This window comes from Equus quagga, chromosome 19 (assembly GCF_021613505.1).
Source record: "Equus quagga isolate Etosha38 chromosome 19, UCLA_HA_Equagga_1.0, whole genome shotgun sequence".
NCBI lineage: Eukaryota > Metazoa > Chordata > Mammalia > Perissodactyla > Equidae > Equus > Equus quagga.
In genome coordinates this window covers 16,725,190-16,744,478 of record NC_060285.1, presented here as the reverse complement: position 1 = coordinate 16,744,478, position 19,289 = coordinate 16,725,190, and the positions used below count along the sequence as shown (strand labels likewise).

The 19,289-nt window shown below is 39.9% G+C and overlaps 1 protein-coding gene across 6 annotated transcripts in view; it reads left to right on the top strand.

Moving 5' to 3' along the window:
- The first annotated feature begins 2,618 nt into the window (after positions 1-2,618).
- The window catches only part of POLR3B (RNA polymerase III subunit B), a 149,010-nt gene continuing 132,339 nt past the window's right edge, over positions 2,619-19,289 (top strand). For 5 of the 6 annotated variants that reach the window (XR_006886174.1, XR_006886175.1, XR_006886176.1 and 2 more), the window contains exons 1-6: positions 2,619-2,843; positions 6,367-6,399; positions 9,516-9,572; positions 9,657-9,721; positions 12,096-12,171; positions 14,815-14,915. Coding sequence is in view for 3 of the 6 variants with exons in the window: in XM_046646478.1 (XP_046502434.1) it covers positions 2,772-2,843; positions 6,367-6,399; positions 9,516-9,572; positions 9,657-9,721; positions 12,096-12,171; positions 14,815-14,915 (404 nt within the window). In the remaining 3 variants the exon portion in view is untranslated. The remainder of the gene's footprint in view (positions 2,844-6,366; positions 6,400-9,515; positions 9,573-9,656; positions 9,722-12,095; positions 12,172-14,814; positions 14,916-19,289) is intronic. The other variant, XM_046646477.1, reaches the window with a different exon arrangement.

Here is a 19,289-nt window from a genome sequence, read left to right as displayed (position 1 = left end):
TGAAAGCCCTCCTGGCATTGCTCAGGCTGTTTTTTTCTGCTTGAAATGTCTTCTGCAGCCCCATCCTTTCAGCATGGTAGTATGATAGAGAAGTTAAAGGCATGGGCTCTGGGGTCAAGTAATTATGGATTTCAACTCCACATTTCTTGACCTCTACGAGCCTCGGTCTCCTCATCTGTCAAGTAGGGATAATCACATCATCCCTCAGGAGTTGATCATTAAATCAGGGAATGCACATACAGTGGTCATTCCCATGCTTGGCAAACTGTAAACAATAAATGAAAGCACTCCCTGATATTTCAGGGTCCAGCTTGGCCACCTCTGCGTTTCCGTGTCTCTTGCTCTCCGTTAACCAACGGCCCCTCTTCTCCTGCCCACTCCTCCGGCACTGGTCACTTTCTCATCCGGTTACCAAAACATTATCTACATAAGTGATGGGATAGTATCCTGAGATGGCAACCATTTTCCCTTCCCTGACTGACCGGCCCTCTGGGCAAACCAACAGTCATTTTGCACCAATACCTCAGCAGAAGGATGTGGCAGCAGAAAGAGAAATTAGGAGACTGTTCCTGGCTTTTTGGTTTTAAAAACCCATCCCCTTAGGGGATCAGAAAGAAGTCATGGACTTGACCTCAGGTGCAAGTGGCGATAGCTCGGGGGCCAGGCAGGAGTAATAAAGGAAGGATCGTGGTAGCTGTGGCCTAAGGGCCAACACCACTCAGCATCAGCCAACTGTTGCCATGTAGGACTCTGGGACCACAGCTACCACGTCCTCCTCTTTTCAAGAAAAACTAAAAACAAGCATTTACAAAAAATGTGAACTATAATATTGAATTTATTATCACTCACTGCATGTTTTTCTTTCAAATTATTTTTTCAACACAAATTTATTCAGGAACAAACAGTGGGTTAGAACCTGGGAATACAAACAAGACGGTCTGTGCTCCAGAAGCTCCCGGTCTGGAGAGCTAGACACGGGAACAGAGGATGTGGTATCGAGTGCCAAGTCTTATGTTAGAGAGTGATTCCCAAAGTGTGATGACCTGAGAACTTATTTAAAATGCAAATTTGCGGGCCTTGGCCCAAATCTACTGAATCAGAAAGCTGAGGTTGTTTTAACAAGCTCTCCAGGTGATTCGGGTGTATGCTGAAGTTGGAGAACCATGTTGATAGTGGAAAGCCAAGAGGTCTCAGGAGCCATGAGCCAACACAGCTGAGCCTATCTTGAGAACTCTGCTATTGAAAAATCTCTTCATGCTTCCTTCCAGGCTAGATTCTAAACAGGCTGCTCTCTGGTAATTCACAGGATGATACCAAGGTGTATCTGTCTCTTTAAGCAAGATCTTCAGGAGCTGATTCTTTTTTCCTTTCTCCTCCTACTTTCAGACATCAGCACAATACTTAGAAGACACAGGTGTTGAAATTTACTTGAAGTACCTAATTCAGAAATTAGACTAACCTGGTACAAGGGCTATATATTCATGATGAGAAAATGGCAAACGTGTATTTACAAATTTTCATAATTTATTGTGTGATACATAAAATTTAACATTTTAACTCTTTTTAAGTGTTCAGGTCAGTGGCCTTAAGTACATTCACACCGTTGTGCAACCATCACCACCATCTAGCTCCAGAACTTTGGCATCTACCCAAACTGAACTTCCAAACTAGTTAAACAATCGTTGGTATCTTTTGCCTTGTTTTTTCCGAGGGGATTTCTTTTCCTATTGATTTGTATAAGTTCATTTTAAATTAGGGATACCAAGCCTTTGTCTTCTACCAAGTCGTGTTTTTAAGAAACTCGACTCATGGTGATTTTTAAAAATCTGTTTAGAAAATTTTAAATTTTTTATGGAATCATGGAACTATGGTTAGAATTATATTATCAAATCTATGAATGTTTTCCTTTACAATTTCTGACTGTTGCCATCCTCGAAGGCCTACACCACCTCAATGTTATGAAATTTTCACTTATGTTTTCTTCTAAAGTTAACATTTAAATATTTAATCTATATAGGATTTATTTAGATGTATCTTTTTTCTAAATGACTACTCAGCTGTTCCAACGTCATTTATTGGATAATCCACCGTTCCCCTACTGATTTAAAATGTCTTTTCATTCTAAATTTCTCGACGAGCTGGTATTTATTCTTGGATCTTCCCTCTAATCCTTTTCGAGTATAACACTGTCTTAATTACTGTCCTGTTAGGCTCTACTCTCTAGTGAGTTAATTCCTTCTCACTTTATGGTCATTTTAATGGTTGTATAATATTCTATCACATACGTACCATAATTTTTTTAACCAATCCCCTGCTACTAGGCATTTGGTAAGTTTTCTGTTTTTCCATACTACATGTGTAGTTTCGGACTGAATTAAATGAATTCTCTGCCTCCGTGGCTCAAGCTGCGCAAATTATCCGTTTACTCTTTTCTTTGAATTATTTAAAAAGTTACAACCAATATGCTTTATTGGTCTTAATTATGGGATAATTGGCAAAGAATCTATCAGCTGGGGTTTAGGATTACTCGGGCGAGACCTCCGAGCGACACCAGGGGGCGCAGTTCCCCATCTTCGCCTCAGCCACATCCGGGTTCCACTGGAAGTTCCAGCAGCGTGCAGGCGGAACCTTTCTGTCGCGCCTTCAATTAACTTGTGCGGCGGGGACCATTTAGGCCTTCACGCCCCGCTCTCCACGGGCGCTGCAGTTTGCTTGGGGCAGGGAAGGCGGGTGTGGGGGTTCTGTTTGCTTCTTCCTTTGTCGTGAGCAGCATGGACGTGCTGGCGGAGGAGTTTGGGAGCCTGACTCCGGAGCAGCTGGCGGCGCCCATCCCGACTGTAGAGGTGAGGGCCGGGCGCGCGGGGAGCGGAAGGGGCCGGGACGAGTCCTCAAGGGGCGTTGCCCCGAGAGCTCTCGCCACGGAGGGCTGCGGGCCGCGGCTTCTGCGCATGCTCAGTACTCCGCGCATGCTCAGGCCGCCACGTGGTGGGGGAAGGGCTCCTTTCCCCAGCCGGCCGCCGCGTGCACGTGGAAGGCCTGAGTTCTGCCGAGTTGTCAGCTGCCACGCGGCCCTCGGGTCGGACCCTTTTCACTGGTCGCGTGTGTCAGGGGAGGACTGGTCCTCGCCCACCTCGGGGAACATATTGCATCTTCTCAGGCTTAGAGAGGACAGGGAGGTGCAGGGAGCTTAGGCCGCTTTGATGGGGTCCCGTAGCTGCCTGTGGTGGTCAAACCAAGTCGTCCGAATTGCAGAGCAGTTTTCCTCTCTTTCAACTTGGAATTCAAGTTTGGGCTGCAGGAGTATTTTAATCACCCTGGAAACTTACCCAAAATTTTGCCTAGGTGTTTTCTGGGGAGTAGCCCCATCGCTGCCATCCGATGATGAGAAATTAAGGATAACTGCCTTACCGTGAGCTGCCTGATGTTGTTCGGCTGGTGACATAATTTTATTTTCTGGAAAGCCACGTGTTATAACCTCTCTGGGCCTCAAAATCTTCCTTGGTATGGAATGAGGGACTGGAGAAATGAGGCTTGAAACGATAGGCGAGAGATTCCGGGCAGAGGGAAGAGGACTCTTTGAAACCCCGTAGGCAAGGCTGGCTGATGTTTTTGAGGAGCTAAAATCCGGTAGTACTAGAGTGGAGAAGGGTAGAGGAGAGCTGAAAGGTGGAGGAGAGGGAAGGGTCCTGATTATGCAAGGTTTTGTTAGACATGTGAGGGAGCAGTGAGATGCTGTTGAAGGGTTTAAGCAGAAGAGTGATGTGATCAGTGAGTCTATTATAAGAACCTCTTTATAATCATTTGGCGGGCTAATGAGGTCGAATTATAATCAGTCCATCAAATTCAATCTGTGAGTGCCTGCAATACACTGCTGATCGTCATCAGGCAATATTGGATTTTTAACTCTTGAAGAGTTAATATTAAGAGCACTTATTGTGATCTAGGCTCTGTTTAAACAGGCCTTAGGTTATCTAATTCTCTGAAATAAGCACTGTTTTTACCACATTTTGCCAATTAAGATTTTTGAGACCCAGAAAGGTTAAGTAACTAACCCAGTGTCAGAAGGCTGCCAAATGGCTGATCTGGAATTTGGGCTCTGGAAGTCTGACTCCAGAGTGTTCATCCTTGAGTGCTAACTGGATTCCTTCTCCAGAGAGCTGAAGGAATAAGCCTAAAGGATTTATATTTCTTGCCTGAATTTGCCCAGCTATGAAGGGACCAAAATCACAGTTCGAGTCTTCTGATTTAGGAATAACAGTTCCCCTTCCTGGCCCTCTTCCCAATCCACATCCCATCTTAAGGGTCCCGCCTACTAAGTCTACTCAAGTCTGAGACTTCATTCCTGCTCCTCTCCCACGTCTGAGTCACTGTCATCTCCTACTAACGAGGCTCCTGATTTGTCCCCACTCCAATCTATTCTCTCCTCTCAGCCATCGGTTTAAACACAGAACACACAAATACGACCGTATTGCTCCCTTGCTTAAAATTCTTCAGTCTCTGCCTATTGCTCTTGGGCAAAATCTAAAGTCTTTACCATGTTTATAAGGCTTTCCTCAGTCTAGGCACTGCTTACTTCTCCAGCCTCTTTTTCTATCTCCTGCCCATCCCTGAGATCTTTCTTCTCTTCTTTTATAGTTCTTTCTGATCTTTCTTTTATTCCTCTTTGTAGACTTACATACAATAAGTGCATGAATAATAAGTGTTCCATTTCATTAGTTTTCACAGTCATCTATACCCAAACAGCTACCACCCAACACAAGATACAGAACATTTCCATCACCCCAGAAAGTTCCCTTTTCAGTCCCACCACTTGTTGAATTCTAGCGTCATTGATTAGTTTTGCCTGACTTTTTTTTAAGACAATCTTTTTAGAGCTTTTTAGATTCATAGCAAAATTGAGAGGAAGGTACAGAGATTTCTATATTCCCCCACCTCACTTTATACTTGAAAAATGTTTTTACTTTCTCCAGCTTGTCTGCCTCCCTCCCTGGCCGCTTCTTCTGTCTCCTTTGCTATAGCTGCCTTGTGCCCCTCATCTCTAAATGTTGGAGTGTTCTTGATCTCACTTCGTGGAACTCTTCTCCGCCTATACTCTTTAGGATATCTCTTCCATTACTTGGCTATAATTACCATCCATTTGCTAATTTATATCTCCCTAATTGATATCTCCAGGCCACTCTTTTCCCAAGTTCCAGGCTCATATTTGTTGTTTTTTTGACATCTCCACCCCAATGTCTAATAGATATCTCAGACTTGACATGCCCCCAACCAAATTCCTGATAGCCCCTCCACACCTAAACCTGTTGCTTTGACAACATTCCTGCTTCCTCATCTCCATAAGTGGCGACTCTGAGGTGTTATTCTTGACTCCTCTTTCTCTCAAAGTCTCTATCTAACCTATTATCAAGTCCTGTTGGCTCTAACTTCACACTGTGTCTCCCAGCTAACCGTTTCTGACTACCTGTACTGGTAGCAGCCCGGAGTATTGCAGTAAGCTCCTAAATGATCACCCTGCTTCTAACCCTGTCTGTTCTCAACCCAGCAACTCAACCCATCATTTCACCTGATGCAATTAAAATAAGTCACATCACCGTGTTGCTTTTTGCTCAGAACCTTCTCGTGCTTCTCATGTCACTCAGAGTGAAAGTCAAAAATTTTACAGTTGCTGCAAGGTCTTACCTGATCCTTAGGCCCTTAGTGAGAAACCGAGTTTAGACTCAGTTCTACCCATTTGCCAGATTTCCCATTAGCAGATTATGTGATTCATGAAAGGTGTCTTATCATGGTAGGCTATTTACAAACCCAGGAAGGTTATAAAAAGCGGGCCAAAGAACTCCAGACCCATGGCAGTCTGCAGCTGTTTAATGTAGGAGGTGGACACCATGTGTGTCGTCCGTCTGCTGCCCTCAGATGAGCTCTGACCATGCATTAGTTGAGAGAAAATGGAAGGGAGAAAGAACTCAGGAGACCTGGGTTCCCCACCGGATTCTGAAGCTTACTCTCCCTTTCTCAAACTGGCAAACCCCATTTAACTCAGGAAGTGTCATGAGAATAAAATAATGAGGAAAAGTGCTTGGAAGCTTGATCATCAAGAAGATATTAAATTCTATTCTATTTAAGAAGTCTGTGGTGTGCACATATATAGATGTATGTGTGTCTACCTGTATTTATATGCATGTACACACGCACATACATGATTTCCATAAAAGTGGTTACAATGTAAAAATTGTTCTTTTTGTTTTGGTTTATTTTCTTTTGCTTCCTATGGTAAAGTGAGTCATTTTTGGTACATTAGAATAATTTCTTATAGAAATATTGTGGTTGCTAGCACAGAATTCTGATATTCTTGTTGTTTTCCTGTTACAGGAAAAATGGAGGCTGCTTCCAGCATTTTTAAAGGTAATGAACATTTAATAATAATTAGTTATTTTTCTGGTGAAAAATCAAGAAATAAGTCTTTTTTTAAGATTAAATTTTTATCACCAAAATTTTTTGACTATGTATAACTGTGTACCTTGCTAGGTTTTGGAAATACGAGGAATTACAAGGCGGTATCCCTGCCTATGAGGTTCTAGTTGGGGGAGTGGTAATCTAATTTTAGGGACAGGAAGTAGTGTATCTGGTGTCATGGCCGGAGAATAATACAGACTGAAGTGCTGTTGGCAAAAGAGTGATGCCACAGGTGTTCAGAGAGAGCCTCCCAAATGAAGTGAGACAAACCACATCTTAAGAGGAAAGGATTTAACTAAGCTGAAAGGTAGGATGCAGAGAGCCGGCTTAAGAGAGCCAGCTTAATAGCGGTGCTTGAGAGGGGCCTGCCCAGGGTCTGTAGGAAACAGCGACCAGTCTGTTTGACTGGAATGGATGACTGGATAGTCCGAGGAACTGCTGAATATAAGGGTGTAGGGCTTCAGTTCAATTTTAACGAGCTTCTTCTCAGAAGCAGGGAGTACTACAAGTGAAACACCACTTGGCACCCAGGCGGATGGCTGTAGTCGGAAAGAAAGATAGTAAGCGTGGATGAGGATGTAGAGAAATTGAAACCTTTGTGCTCTGCTAGTGGGAATGTAAAATGTTGCAGCCACTTTGGAAAATAGCCTGGCAGTTCCTCAAATGGTTAAACAAAGAGTTACTGTAAGATCCAGCAAGTCTGCTCCTAGGTGTCTGCTCCAGAGAAATGAAAACGTATGTCCGTGCAAAAACTTGTACACAAATGTTCATAGCAGCATTATTTATAATAACCAACAAGTGGAAACAACCCACATGTGTGTCAACTTATGGATGGATACATAAAATGTGGTATATCCATATAATGAAATATTATTGGGCAATAAGAAGAAATCAAGTGCTGATACATACCACAACATGAATAATCTTGAAGGCATTATGCTAAGTGAAAGAATGGAGACTTGAAAATTGAGTTTTCAATTAAATTTTGTTGACTTAGTTCTGTGTTCTCAGCAGAGGGGAGAGTGCTGGGAGATGATCCTGGGGGAGCTGTCAGGGCCTGATTTCTGACCCAAATTGGAAGCCATTTTAAAGATTTTTGGCTTTTTTTCTAACAGTAATAGGAAACTATTAAAGAATTTTTAAGTAGAGGAGTGATCAGGAATGAAATAAAATGATAGGTCAAGGAAAGATTTTTTTTAATGTTTAAAAAAGGGTATATAATGTATATTTTTTATATAAAAATATATCTTCATATTATTTATATATTTATATATTTTGTATTATAAAATTTAAATTTTATAAATTTAAACTTATAAGTAATGAATTTATAAAATTTATATTATAAATCTATTTTTATATATTTATATATATAAACTATATATTTTTTATATAAAAATAATTATAACTTGTTTTTAAAGGAACTATACATAAGCGTAAGAGAAGGGGTGGTATTTATGATTCAAAAAAGAGGATGTCATCGATGGCACACAGTCCAAGAAGAGATAGAAAACTTAGTAGAGACATAAGACTGTGGTTATTTCATTCATTCATTCAGTCTTGCATTCATTCATTTAAAGTTGGGCAGGCTTTCTTGAAATATACTTGTCCGAGAAGGAAAGTGTAGAGATTTTAATATGTAACTGAAGACAGGAACACAAAGCTTGTAAGGCTACCAGTGCTCTTGGCCAACTGAATCAAGGCTCAGAATGTTAGGCTGGGATGACAACAGTGCAGAGGGACAAATGTAAATCCTGGTACTTAGTTTTGCACAGGTACCAAATGGGGTGTGCTTAACTTAATAGCATTTTTTTGTGAAAATAAAATTACCTTTTGAGTTTTAGTTGATGAACCATAAATGTGGCCTGTTTCTTTAATAGCAGTGGTATAATATCCAGAATGAGGGAGGTGGCAGCCCCCTGTACACTGGTCAGACTGTCCAGAATGTTGTCAGTGAGTTCAGGGTGCTCATTTTAAGAGGAACATGGACAAACTGGAGCAAGTCCACGAGGAGGCCGTTGGCTGCTGAAGGGTCTGGAAGACTTGCATGGGAGAAATAGTTGAAGGGCCTGTTCAGCCTGGAAGTGAGAACGTGAAAGAGTGATGTGATAACTGAATGGACTGTCCTAGAACATTTATTTTCTCCAGAAGAGACAGTTAAGTCCATGGGGTGGAAACTGGAGGAAGGCAGACCTCAGGTCATTATAAGGTTGAATTTTTTCCCTATCAATCAGGACTCCTTCAAAATGTGATGGTTGCTTTGTAAGCCAGTGAGATCCCCAATCAGAAAGTGTAATTAAAGCAAAGGTTCTATGATTATTGGTTAGGAATGTTCTAGAAGTGTTGAACTAATTGTGTTTGAAAATTAATGTAAAGAAAATGAACATGCACAGTCCTTTTAAATCTTAAGATTTTGGAGTCTGTGTGCTTGTTGTTCCAGCGTTTTCCATAGCAGCACACAGTACTATCTGTGCAGACATTTCTGACTTCTGAGATGAAAAGGAGGTCACTCTTAGCTGGTATCTGATCTTCGGTTCCCTGAGTTTCAATTTAAAATGCAATTATTTTCAGTTTTCTTAATAAAGATCTTTATTTTTTCCCACTTCATTCTTCTATAAGTGATATAAATAAGCCAGAGTTTGGATATGTGAAAATCATGAAATTGCCCATAAGGGAGAAAGATAAAGAATATAATAGGCATTTTTTGAGGGTTGAAGAGATAATGCTCAATTGCTATATTTGTTTCTTGGATTTTTTTGAAAATTCAAAGTATGCAGAGTAAATCCTGCCTTATTTATTAACTTGAGGGAGTCAGGTATATTCGAATACTCCTATCTTGAACTCCAAAGATCAGGTTGCTTCTCAAGGAGGAAAATTTGAGGGTGAACTAGTAAGATGGAGGAGAAATTCAAGGAGGGTGCATAAATGTGAAGTTTTACTAAATAAAAGTCAGGGATTGTTTTTCTCACTTTGGTTTTGAGAAAAATTTGATGATCACCTATTATTGGAGTCTGTTATATAATCTGCTACTTTGTTGCTAACCTACTTTTTACTTTTTATCTGTTTAGGTTAAAGGCCTTGTGAAACAGCATATAGATTCGTTTAACTATTTCATTAATGTAGAGGTAAGCATCAGATCTTAGAAATAGACGTAGCTAGGAATTGATTGGAAGCCAGAGTCTTTACTACTGTTGTTCTTTCCACTGCAGATAAAGAAGATTATGAAAGCCAATGAAAAGGTTACGAGTGATGCTGACCCCATGTGGTACTTAAAGTAAGGAATCAACTGCTGTTAATTGGCTCTTTTGATTCTATCTAAGATTTTTTAAAGTGAATGTAGTTGCTATCAAAACTCTTTTAAATAATTTTCATCTGTTTAATAAGAAGTTAATTGTCAAGTGCTCAGTTTTTAATTGTCACTATCAAGTACTCAATTTTTAGTTGGTAAACTATAACAAGTAGAGTTTGTTTGAGAAGTTACTGAAACTATTAGGTTTTAAATTTTTTTAAAACAATTTTAGATGTAGAGAAAAATTACAAAAGTAGTACAGAGTTCCTTCCCCCAGCTTATCCTAATACTATCATCGTACATAACCAAAGCACAGTTAGCAGAATGGAGAAGTTAGCATTGATACAATACTATCCACTAATCCGGAGATCTTACTAAAGTTTTCCCATTAGCATCCTTTTTCTGGTCCAGGATTCAATTCAGGGCCCTACGTTGTGCTTAGGTGCCATGTCTCCGGAGTCTCCTCCAGTCTGTGCCAGCTCCTCCAGCTTCCCTGGTCTTTCAGGATCTTGACACTTTTGAAGGATTCTGCTCAGTTGTTTTGTGGAAGATCCTTCGATTTGTGTTTTTATGATGTTTGCTTATGATTAGATTGGATTATGGATTTTTGGCAAGAATACCGTAGAAGCGATGTTTTGTCATTTTCACTGCATCGTATCAGGGAGTGCAGAGGTCAATATATTTTATTAGTAGTGATTTTCACTTTGTTCACTGATTAAGGTAGTATCTTCCAAATTTCTCCACTGTCAAGTTGCTATTTTTCCTTTTGTAATTAAGAAATATCTTAGGGGGAGATCCTTTGAGACTATGCAGATATCTTATTTCTCATCATATCTTATCCACTAATTTTAGCATACATTGATGTGTCTTACCTATAACTGTTATTGCTGTGATGTTTGCCTAATGAGACCCTCTATTTCCATCATTCCTTCTACATTAATATTGGAATTCTACATAAGGAAGAGATTTTTCTTCCCTTCATTTATCTATCTATAATTTTATTTATGTCAATATGAATTCATGGATATTTATTTTATTCTATGGATCATAATCCAGTACTATCATTATTGTGTGGCTCAAATTGCATGGGAAGATTCTTCAGGTTGACTCCTGTGTCCTTTCAACACGCTCCTGTTAATATTTCAAGCACTCCTTTGCTTTTTGGCACCATGAGCTGTGGTTTATCTGGTATTTTCCCTGTTCCAGCCTGGAATCAACTGTTTCTCCAAGGACCCCTAGTATCTCTTATTGGAGAATAGTTTTTAGAAATTAAGGTATGGATACTAAAGCCTCCGTAGACAGAGCTAGGAAATATATGTGTGTATACTAACACGTGCATACACACGCACCTGTATTTCTATATCCTCTCCTCTTTTATACATATTAAAAACCATGCATACTGATACCCCTGATTGTAATCCAACTCTACAAGACTCATTCTAACCTTCTGTCTTTCCTTCTTTGTAGCTTCTATCCCTGACAGTGAGAAGCCTAGATCATTATCCACACTATATTTACTTAGTTATTCAGTCCTAGAATATACATAAAGTAGTTTCAGAGTTGTTCATTCATGCCTCTGTGAGAGTGAAATTTACTAAATGGAGTAAAATATTGGTATACCACTTTTGTATCTTTACAGTATCGACTCAAAATGCAGTTTTCCAAAGTTACTTTGATCAGTCTTCTGTCACACCTTTTCAGTGCAGTTATGTTATGAATTTGTGATGCAGTAATGTTTGTGTTCCATTTGGGTTCGCCCTGCATCCTGATTGATTTTAATTATGCATTTATTTTTTGGGTATCTGAAACACTATTATGATTGTACAAGTTAGACCTATAGAAAAAAGTATGTTAAGGAAATTGGCACTCCCCTCCCAATTCCTTCCACCTTCTTCCCAGGTACTTCCTGTAGGTAACCAATCTCAGTTTCTACTTTCTCCTTCCTAATAGGAGCAACATTAGCTTCCTAAAAGCTAATGTTGCTTTTGTACAAATGAGCATATATATTTTTTCCCCTTATATCCTGTTTCTTAATGTGAATGATAGCTTACTGTAGATACTCTTTTGCCTTTGCTTTTTTCATCGGGTATCATTTTTAGGAGCTGTATTTCCAGTATTTTTGTAAAGAGATGTACAGTAATTTTTGAAAAGATATTTTGATAGCTTTCCAAAGGAGGGAAAATACTATCTGTACTGTCACTTCAAGAAGATCTCCAATTATAATTTTTAATTTGTTTGTCATCCTTAGCGAGATAAGCATTTGTCAAAGTATAATCCTTGCATTTGGGAGGAAAACAGCTTGTCTGTTTATTTGTCCTTTGAGGGGGTATCGTTGGTAATGGAATAATTTGCTTTTCAGATATCTTAATATCTATGTCGGGCTTCCTGATGTGGAAGAAAGCTTCAATGTGACTCGACCAGTGTCCCCTCATGAGGTAATCCTCAACCTTACTTTAACTGGATTTGTTTGCTTTTAGTCAAACAGTCTGTGCCCTTAATATTTATTCTTAAAAGATTTAAAAACAGGAGAAAAAGTCTTATGAGGCAAAGACAACCAAAATAAATAAGCACTTGTATAATACTGTAATATATTAGGAAGCAGTTCTGCACTATTTAGTTTTTCATTTAATCTTAATTAACTTGCACTGTTAATAACTGTGTTCTGTTTCTGAGCTTTCTAGCCATCTTTCCTTATGCCCCCTCGCCGGCCACTTTGCCTGGCGTGGTGAGCTGCTCGTCGCACAGGGTACTTGTTTAGCACATTTTTGAGGGTCAACAGGCAATGTGTCAGGCAGAGGAGCCTGAGGACTGGGAGCTCACAGTCTAATAGAAGAGATGGATGCGAAGAGAATTTAAATACCAGGGTTTTGACAGAGCTACAGACAAAAGCCTATAGAACAGGCCTAGTTATTGGCTTTTAAAAGATTCTAGCTTTCTTTTCAAATTCATCCACTCAGTGTCCATAATTTGGAATTGATTTGGGAAAGGAAATGATTTTTGTAGCTATGTCTGGTTTGTGCTAATGTAAAGCTAAAATGCCAATTAGAGAACGTAGCACAGGAATCTTTATTAAGCAACAAGTAAGGTATTAGAGTGTTGTGGCTGTCTGCACAAGGTTAAACAGGAAGTATGATCAAGTGACCAGACATTTATAGGGGCAAATTTTGGTATTAGTCACCAAGTGTTGATTGAACATTTATTTTGTGCCGCAGCATTGAGACATACCAGAGAAATGAGACACAGTATCTTTCCTCAAGGAGTTCATAGTCTTGTGGGGAGATTAAAATAGCAAACATGGAGACAGACACACCAGGGACTGCAGACTTGAGTGCTCAGAAGTGTCAGGTAGATGAGGTCCATATGTGACGTTGTGTTGAATATGCAGTGGTGAGGACTGGAGTGTTGGAAAGTGCGTGCCCAAGTTTGGCTTTTCTTACCTCTGTTTTGCTAGAACTTTCCAATTTTTCAAGAACTAAGCAGCCAGTTAGCAATTTCCAAGTCGTCTTCTAAACTCTGTTATTGAATTCAGAGAAGGAGGAAGACAAAGTAGTTTCAAGTAGTTCGAGAAAGCTGAGGCTACAATTGTCGGTATAATTATTCTTCCTGATATTGAAAAAAGCTACATGGGTATTACCACAATTAGAGAGAGAGGGTGCAGAGATTACTGAGGGATTTTTGACTCGTGGAGAGATGGGGGGAGTGGGAGAGCAGGAGAGTGGGCAGTCACGGGACCTGCAGCACAGTTGGCAGGGTGCAGCTACTGCAGACTGGACCAGCACAGCCCTATTCCTGCGAAAAGAGAGAGACTGAGAGAGACAGAGGGAGCTACAGGGATCGTTTGGGGCCTAGGGAATGGATCCCCATTTTTACCACATTGGCTGAGTTTCATTGCCATTTGAAGGGATAAGTTTGTTAAAATCCATGAATGTTTGCCTATCATGGGCATTACTTTAGTTTTGTTAATAAAATTGAGATAATATTTATATAATAGCTGTATACCAAGGTACCTTTCTAAAAGTATATATTTATACTCATGGGAATTAAAATTATTCTCATCCTCATTTTATATGCTAGGAAACTGAGATGCAGAAGGGTGATTTAAAACTTAATTGGTATAGCCAGAATTTGAACACAGGCAAGACAGTCCGCACTCTGAACGACTGTGCCACCCTGCCTTTGCTCCGACCTGAAGGAGAGGGCTTGATCTAATTGAATATAAGATAAACAATTTTTATTGGTTAATAATAGGGATATCTGGTATTTTTAAATCCCAGGCACAGTTAAAAAGGCTGGAAAAAATTTAAATCTTAACTATTTTTGGTTCAGTAGCAGCCAGAGAGAGGATTCAGTACTTATAAATTGCATGGTGGATGTTTAGAGAAATTCTCTTTTTGAGACTACAAGTCACCTGATGACCATCAATATAATGGGAAAGTCATTGGAAGATTTTGATGGGGTTTCCTATGTTTATCATGGCTGAGGCATGGGCATCATTTCGAGAGTCACTGCCATGTAAAGCTAAAGCACACACCAATTTCTAAAGTTCCACAAATGATTCAGGAATTATTAGAATGACGTGATGAATGATTTGTGCTATAGCATATCACTTGCTAAGGAATTTTGTCATATAGTTTATTTGGAGAAGAAAAGGAAGTATAGTTTAAATTTTTTAGTTCGTGTATGTGTATACTTTAGTTATTATACTGGTTAACTGTTTTGAATAAGCCAGCAACATTGGTTACCTTCCATGGACCCATTTGCAAGGAACAATCTAATTGTTTCAAAGATGTGGGAGCAGACTGGTGATGGTGTCAGATCAGTGAGAATTTAGTGTTCCATTCCTGGGCTGGCAGGGCCAGGGATGCTGTGGCGATGTCTAGATCAATAGCTGGTGTTGCTCCCCTCAAGAAGATGGTAGGCTCATAACTCCCAGTGTCCTAAGGCAGCACATGGAACAGCTCAGTGTTCTGTGGAGAGATCACAAGTGGGCTGTATTTCTACTAGACACAGAGCTCTTGGACCCTGCCAGGACCCTTTCTGTTCCCGCGAGGAGCAGTGACTGTCTGACTGTATTTCAGTGCCGTCTGCGGGACATGACGTACTCGGCCCCCATCACAGTGGATATTGAGTATACCCGAGGCAGCCAGAGGATCATCCGCAACGCCTTACCCATTGGCAGGTGAGAAATGACGTCCGTGTTGGAGCCACGCTGTCTGCATTCCAGCCCTGTGACGTGACCTTGAGCAAGTACTGAAGTTCTCTGCCCCATTTCCTCACCTGAAAAATGTGGGAAAGGGTGCCACTTCATGGGGTTATTTAATGGATTCCATGAGCCAGCACAGGTAAAGCACTGGGAGCAGTGTCCAGCGTATAGTTGTGGTTATTAGTTTTGAATTGTGAAATCTTTTCTGTAAAGTTAAGGGGAATGCTTCCGTTCCCTCCTGTGACTCCAGGCAGTTGGGAGCATTAGGTAAGGTAGCATTTCAGTGAACTCTCCTGGGCTGGTCTTCTTGATGGATTCATGTATCTTTTAAGTTTGAGTTTTCCTGGAAGTTTGAGTGTTTCCCATGTAGCAGTATTTAAGGGAGAAGTTACTTATTGCCCAGAACAAGCTAGCAAATGATAGCCAGCATTAGCTAGCATTTTTGCAGTCTGCTTTTCCTAATTAGAGAAATATATTGACTCTCCTATAGAAATGGACATAACCCACATTAATAATAATAATAATAATAATAATGCTTAATAATGATATTGGACTTTAAACTTACTCCAAATAATTCCCATTCAAGTGTTTTTCCCTCTTCAGAAGTGCTAGAAGCTTAATAAACAGTCCATTTGTTCAACAAATATGCACCAGCTTCCTGTCATTTGTCGTGCAGTGTGCTAGGTACTCAGGTAAACAGAAGATAGTTAAGATACAGCTCCTGTCAGCTCCGGTAAATCCCAGCTGCCAGGGAAGGCAGGCTTAAGTAACTGTGGCACCACTGGGTAAGTACTTGGATAGAGAAGTCCAGAATACTGTGGGAACACACAAGTTTAGCAAATCCTTCCCCAATTTCTGCTAAGGAAGGGGCTATTTGTATTGTTTCTTTCCTCATTCTTCAGTAAGGAAGATAAGTAGGGATATTAAAATATTAATCTTTGTTGTAGCAGGACTGTTTATCAATGTTAAGATGAGAGCTTTTCTCTTTCTTATATGTGGACCACACTTGTGTCCAGTTAAATCTTGGACCACTGCTAAATTCTTACCCAGATGGGGTAAGGAAGATGTGAAGGAAAGATTGGAGAGATAGGAGCACAACCAAAATAGTTGGTAAGATTTAGGGTTCAGATCCAGGTTAAAGAGAAGGCAGGGAAGGGCGTGAATGTAGCTAGTATTTGTTGTATACCTACTGTGTGCCAGCTGCAGTGATGGGTGATTTCATTGGTTAGCCCTGCATTCATAAAAATGACCTCTGTTAATTAGAATGGTTATATGTAGCATGCACTGCCTAAATTAAATACATTATCTCATTTAATTGTTTTTTATCTAAAAATTTTAGTTTAATCCAAATAACATTTGTACATGGTAACAAACCCAGTAGTGCATAAGAACGTTTGATACAGAGCAGTAGTCTTCCTCCCAAACCTTCCTCACCCCAGTCCCCTTCCCAACCTCATAACCATTTCTGTTATTTTTCTGGTGGTTATCAAGTCTGTAACTTTAAATGCTTTCCTTATACCTTTATTTCTTGATACATCGACCTTAGACAGTATTTATTGACTCCTAATAAAGAAGGTGTGGATTAGCTTATCTCTGTCACCCCCTGTCCTCCTTCCTTCCTCCTCTAAATTTTGTTTCTTATTTTTAATCCTTCTTATGGGTACTGTGGTCATTTTACTATTCCTATATCTTAGTGTTTTGACTTCCTTTTGTGTAAAGTGAGGATATTTCTATCCCTACCTTCCCATTATGGTTTCTTTTTTAACCTATGGGTTACTTAGAAGACTGTTTTAAAATTTCCGAATTGGTACTTTATATCAGTCTTTGCAACTTTATGGAGACCTGTTTCTTTTCATACATGTTTCAGGTGTGTTTGGAAGCAAGGGGTATTCTCTGGTTATTTTGTGTCCTTGTCTATGTTTTTCCTTCAGATTGAGCTTGCTAATTGTGTTCTTTAGATGTTATGTATCTTCACTGATATTTGATTTTTTCGTTCTCGGTTACTGGTAGAGATGTGTTAAAATCTCCCACTATGGTGGCAAATTTATGCATTTCTCCTTACCTTTTTGTTTATTTTTGCTTTTTGAAGTTATGGTATTAGATGCATAGGATTTAGAATTTTTAGGTCTTTCTGGTGAATTGAACCTTTTATTATTATGTGTTTATTTTCTTTATTTCTTATAATATTTTTTGCCTCAAAATTTATTTTGTCTGCTCTTAATATAACCACATCTGCTCTCTTGTGGTTATTTTTATGGCATATCGTTTTTAAAATCCTTTTCTTTCTAATCTTTCTATGTCTGTAGTTTTTTGTTTTTTTTTTAAAGATTGGCACCTGAGCTAATATCTGTTGCCAATCTTTTTATCTTCTTTTTCTCCCCAAATCCCCCCAGTACATAGTTGTGTATTCTGATTGTACGTCACTCTGGTTGTGCTAATGTGGGATGCCTCCTCAACATGACTGGATGAGCGGTCCCATGTCCGCGCCCAGGATCCAAACCGGTGAAATCCTGGGCTGCTGAAGCAGAGCGCGCGAACTTAACCACTCCGCCACGGGGCCAGCCCCTGTCCATATGTTTTAGCTACATTTGGAGTAAACTGCATAGGGCTAGATTTTTAAAAACTTTACCTGAGGGGGATAGCCCTGTGGCCAAGTGGTAAAGTTCACGTGCTATGCTTTGGCAGCCCAGGGTTTTGCCGGTTCGAATTCTGGGCACGGACATGGCACTGCTCATTAAACCACGCTGAGGTGGCATCCCACATGCCACAACTAGCAGGACCCACAACTAAAAATATACACCTGTGTACCAGGGGTCTTTGGGGAGAAAAAGGAAAAACAAATCTTTAAAAAAAAAAAAATTTACCTGAGAATGTAGTCCATTTACATTTATCATGTTACTGATGTATTTGGATATACTTCTGTCAACTTATTTTGTACTTTAAATTTGTCCAACTTGTCATATATTTCAGTTTTTTTCTCTTTTTGCCTTTTGGATTAATGGAAGTTTTTTTTTTTCCTTACTCTCCCTCAAGAGGTTGAAAGTTGTATACAGTATTTCTGATTGTTTATGTTTAGTTTATAAATTTTAAAATACATACTTAACAAAGTTTGAAAATAATCAATATCTTTATTCTCCTCCTGGAAAGAACAAGGACCTTAGAAAGCTTTGGCTTGTTTATGTGCCTTTGTTGTGCCAAATTTTAGTTCTACCTTGGTTTTTTTTTTTTTTTTTTCAGATGTACTTTTTTTTTTTTTTAAAGATTTTATTTTTTCCTTTTTCTCCCCAAAGCCCCCCCGGTACATAGTTGTGTATTCTTCGTTGTGGGTTCTTCTAGTTGTGGCATGTGGTTTGATGAGCAGTGCCATGTCCACGCCCAGGATTCGAACTAACGAAACACTGGGCCGCCTGCAGCGGAGCGCGCGAACTTAACCACTCGGCCACGGGGCCAGCCCCTACCTTGGTTTTTTTTTAGCACATAAATCAGAATTATTATTATTGTCTTAAAGTTAATATTTGTTATAGTTACCCACGTTATTTACCATTTTCTTTGCGTTACCGTACACGTTTGCCTGTCAGATTCTCGTTCCACATTTATTTTTCATTTTCCTGAAGTGCTATCTTTTAGAAACTCTTTTAGTGAGGGTCTGTGAGTAGTAACTTCTCTCAGTTTTTGTCTGAAATTATCCTTGTGTCAGCCTCATTCTGAACGATGGTTCAACAGAATGCACGAATCTCGGTTGACAGACAGTGTCTCTCAGCACTTGCAGTGATCACTCCACTGGCAATCCTTCCCTTTTTGGGAACTTGCCTTTTCTTCTAGCTGGGTTTTAAATCATCTCTCTGCCTTTGGTGTTTTGTATCTTAACTGTGTTTAGGTGGAGCTTTCTTTTTTTTTTTTTAAGATTTTCATTTTTTCCTTTTTCTCCCCAAAGCCCCCCGTACATAGTTGTATATTCTTCGTTGTGGGTCCTTCTAGTTGTGGCATGTGGGACGCCGCCTCAGCGTGGTTTGATGAGCAGTGCCATGTCCGCGCCCAGGATTCGAACCAACGAAACACTGAGCTGCTTGCAGCGGAGCGCGCAAACTTAACCACTCGGCCACGGGGCCAGCCCCTAGGTGGGGCTTTCTTTTTATTTATCCTGCATAGATATTATTGTAAGGATTTATGGCTTTTACACATTTTTAAAACTTCTCAGCCGTTATCTCTGAATAGGACTTCTCACCCATTCTGTATATTCTCTTCCTCTAGAAGTCAGAAGAGACATATATGAGACCCTCTCACTCTATCCTTCTTTGACTTTTAAACTCTTTTGTATCTTCCATCTCTTTGTCTCTCTGAAATACATTC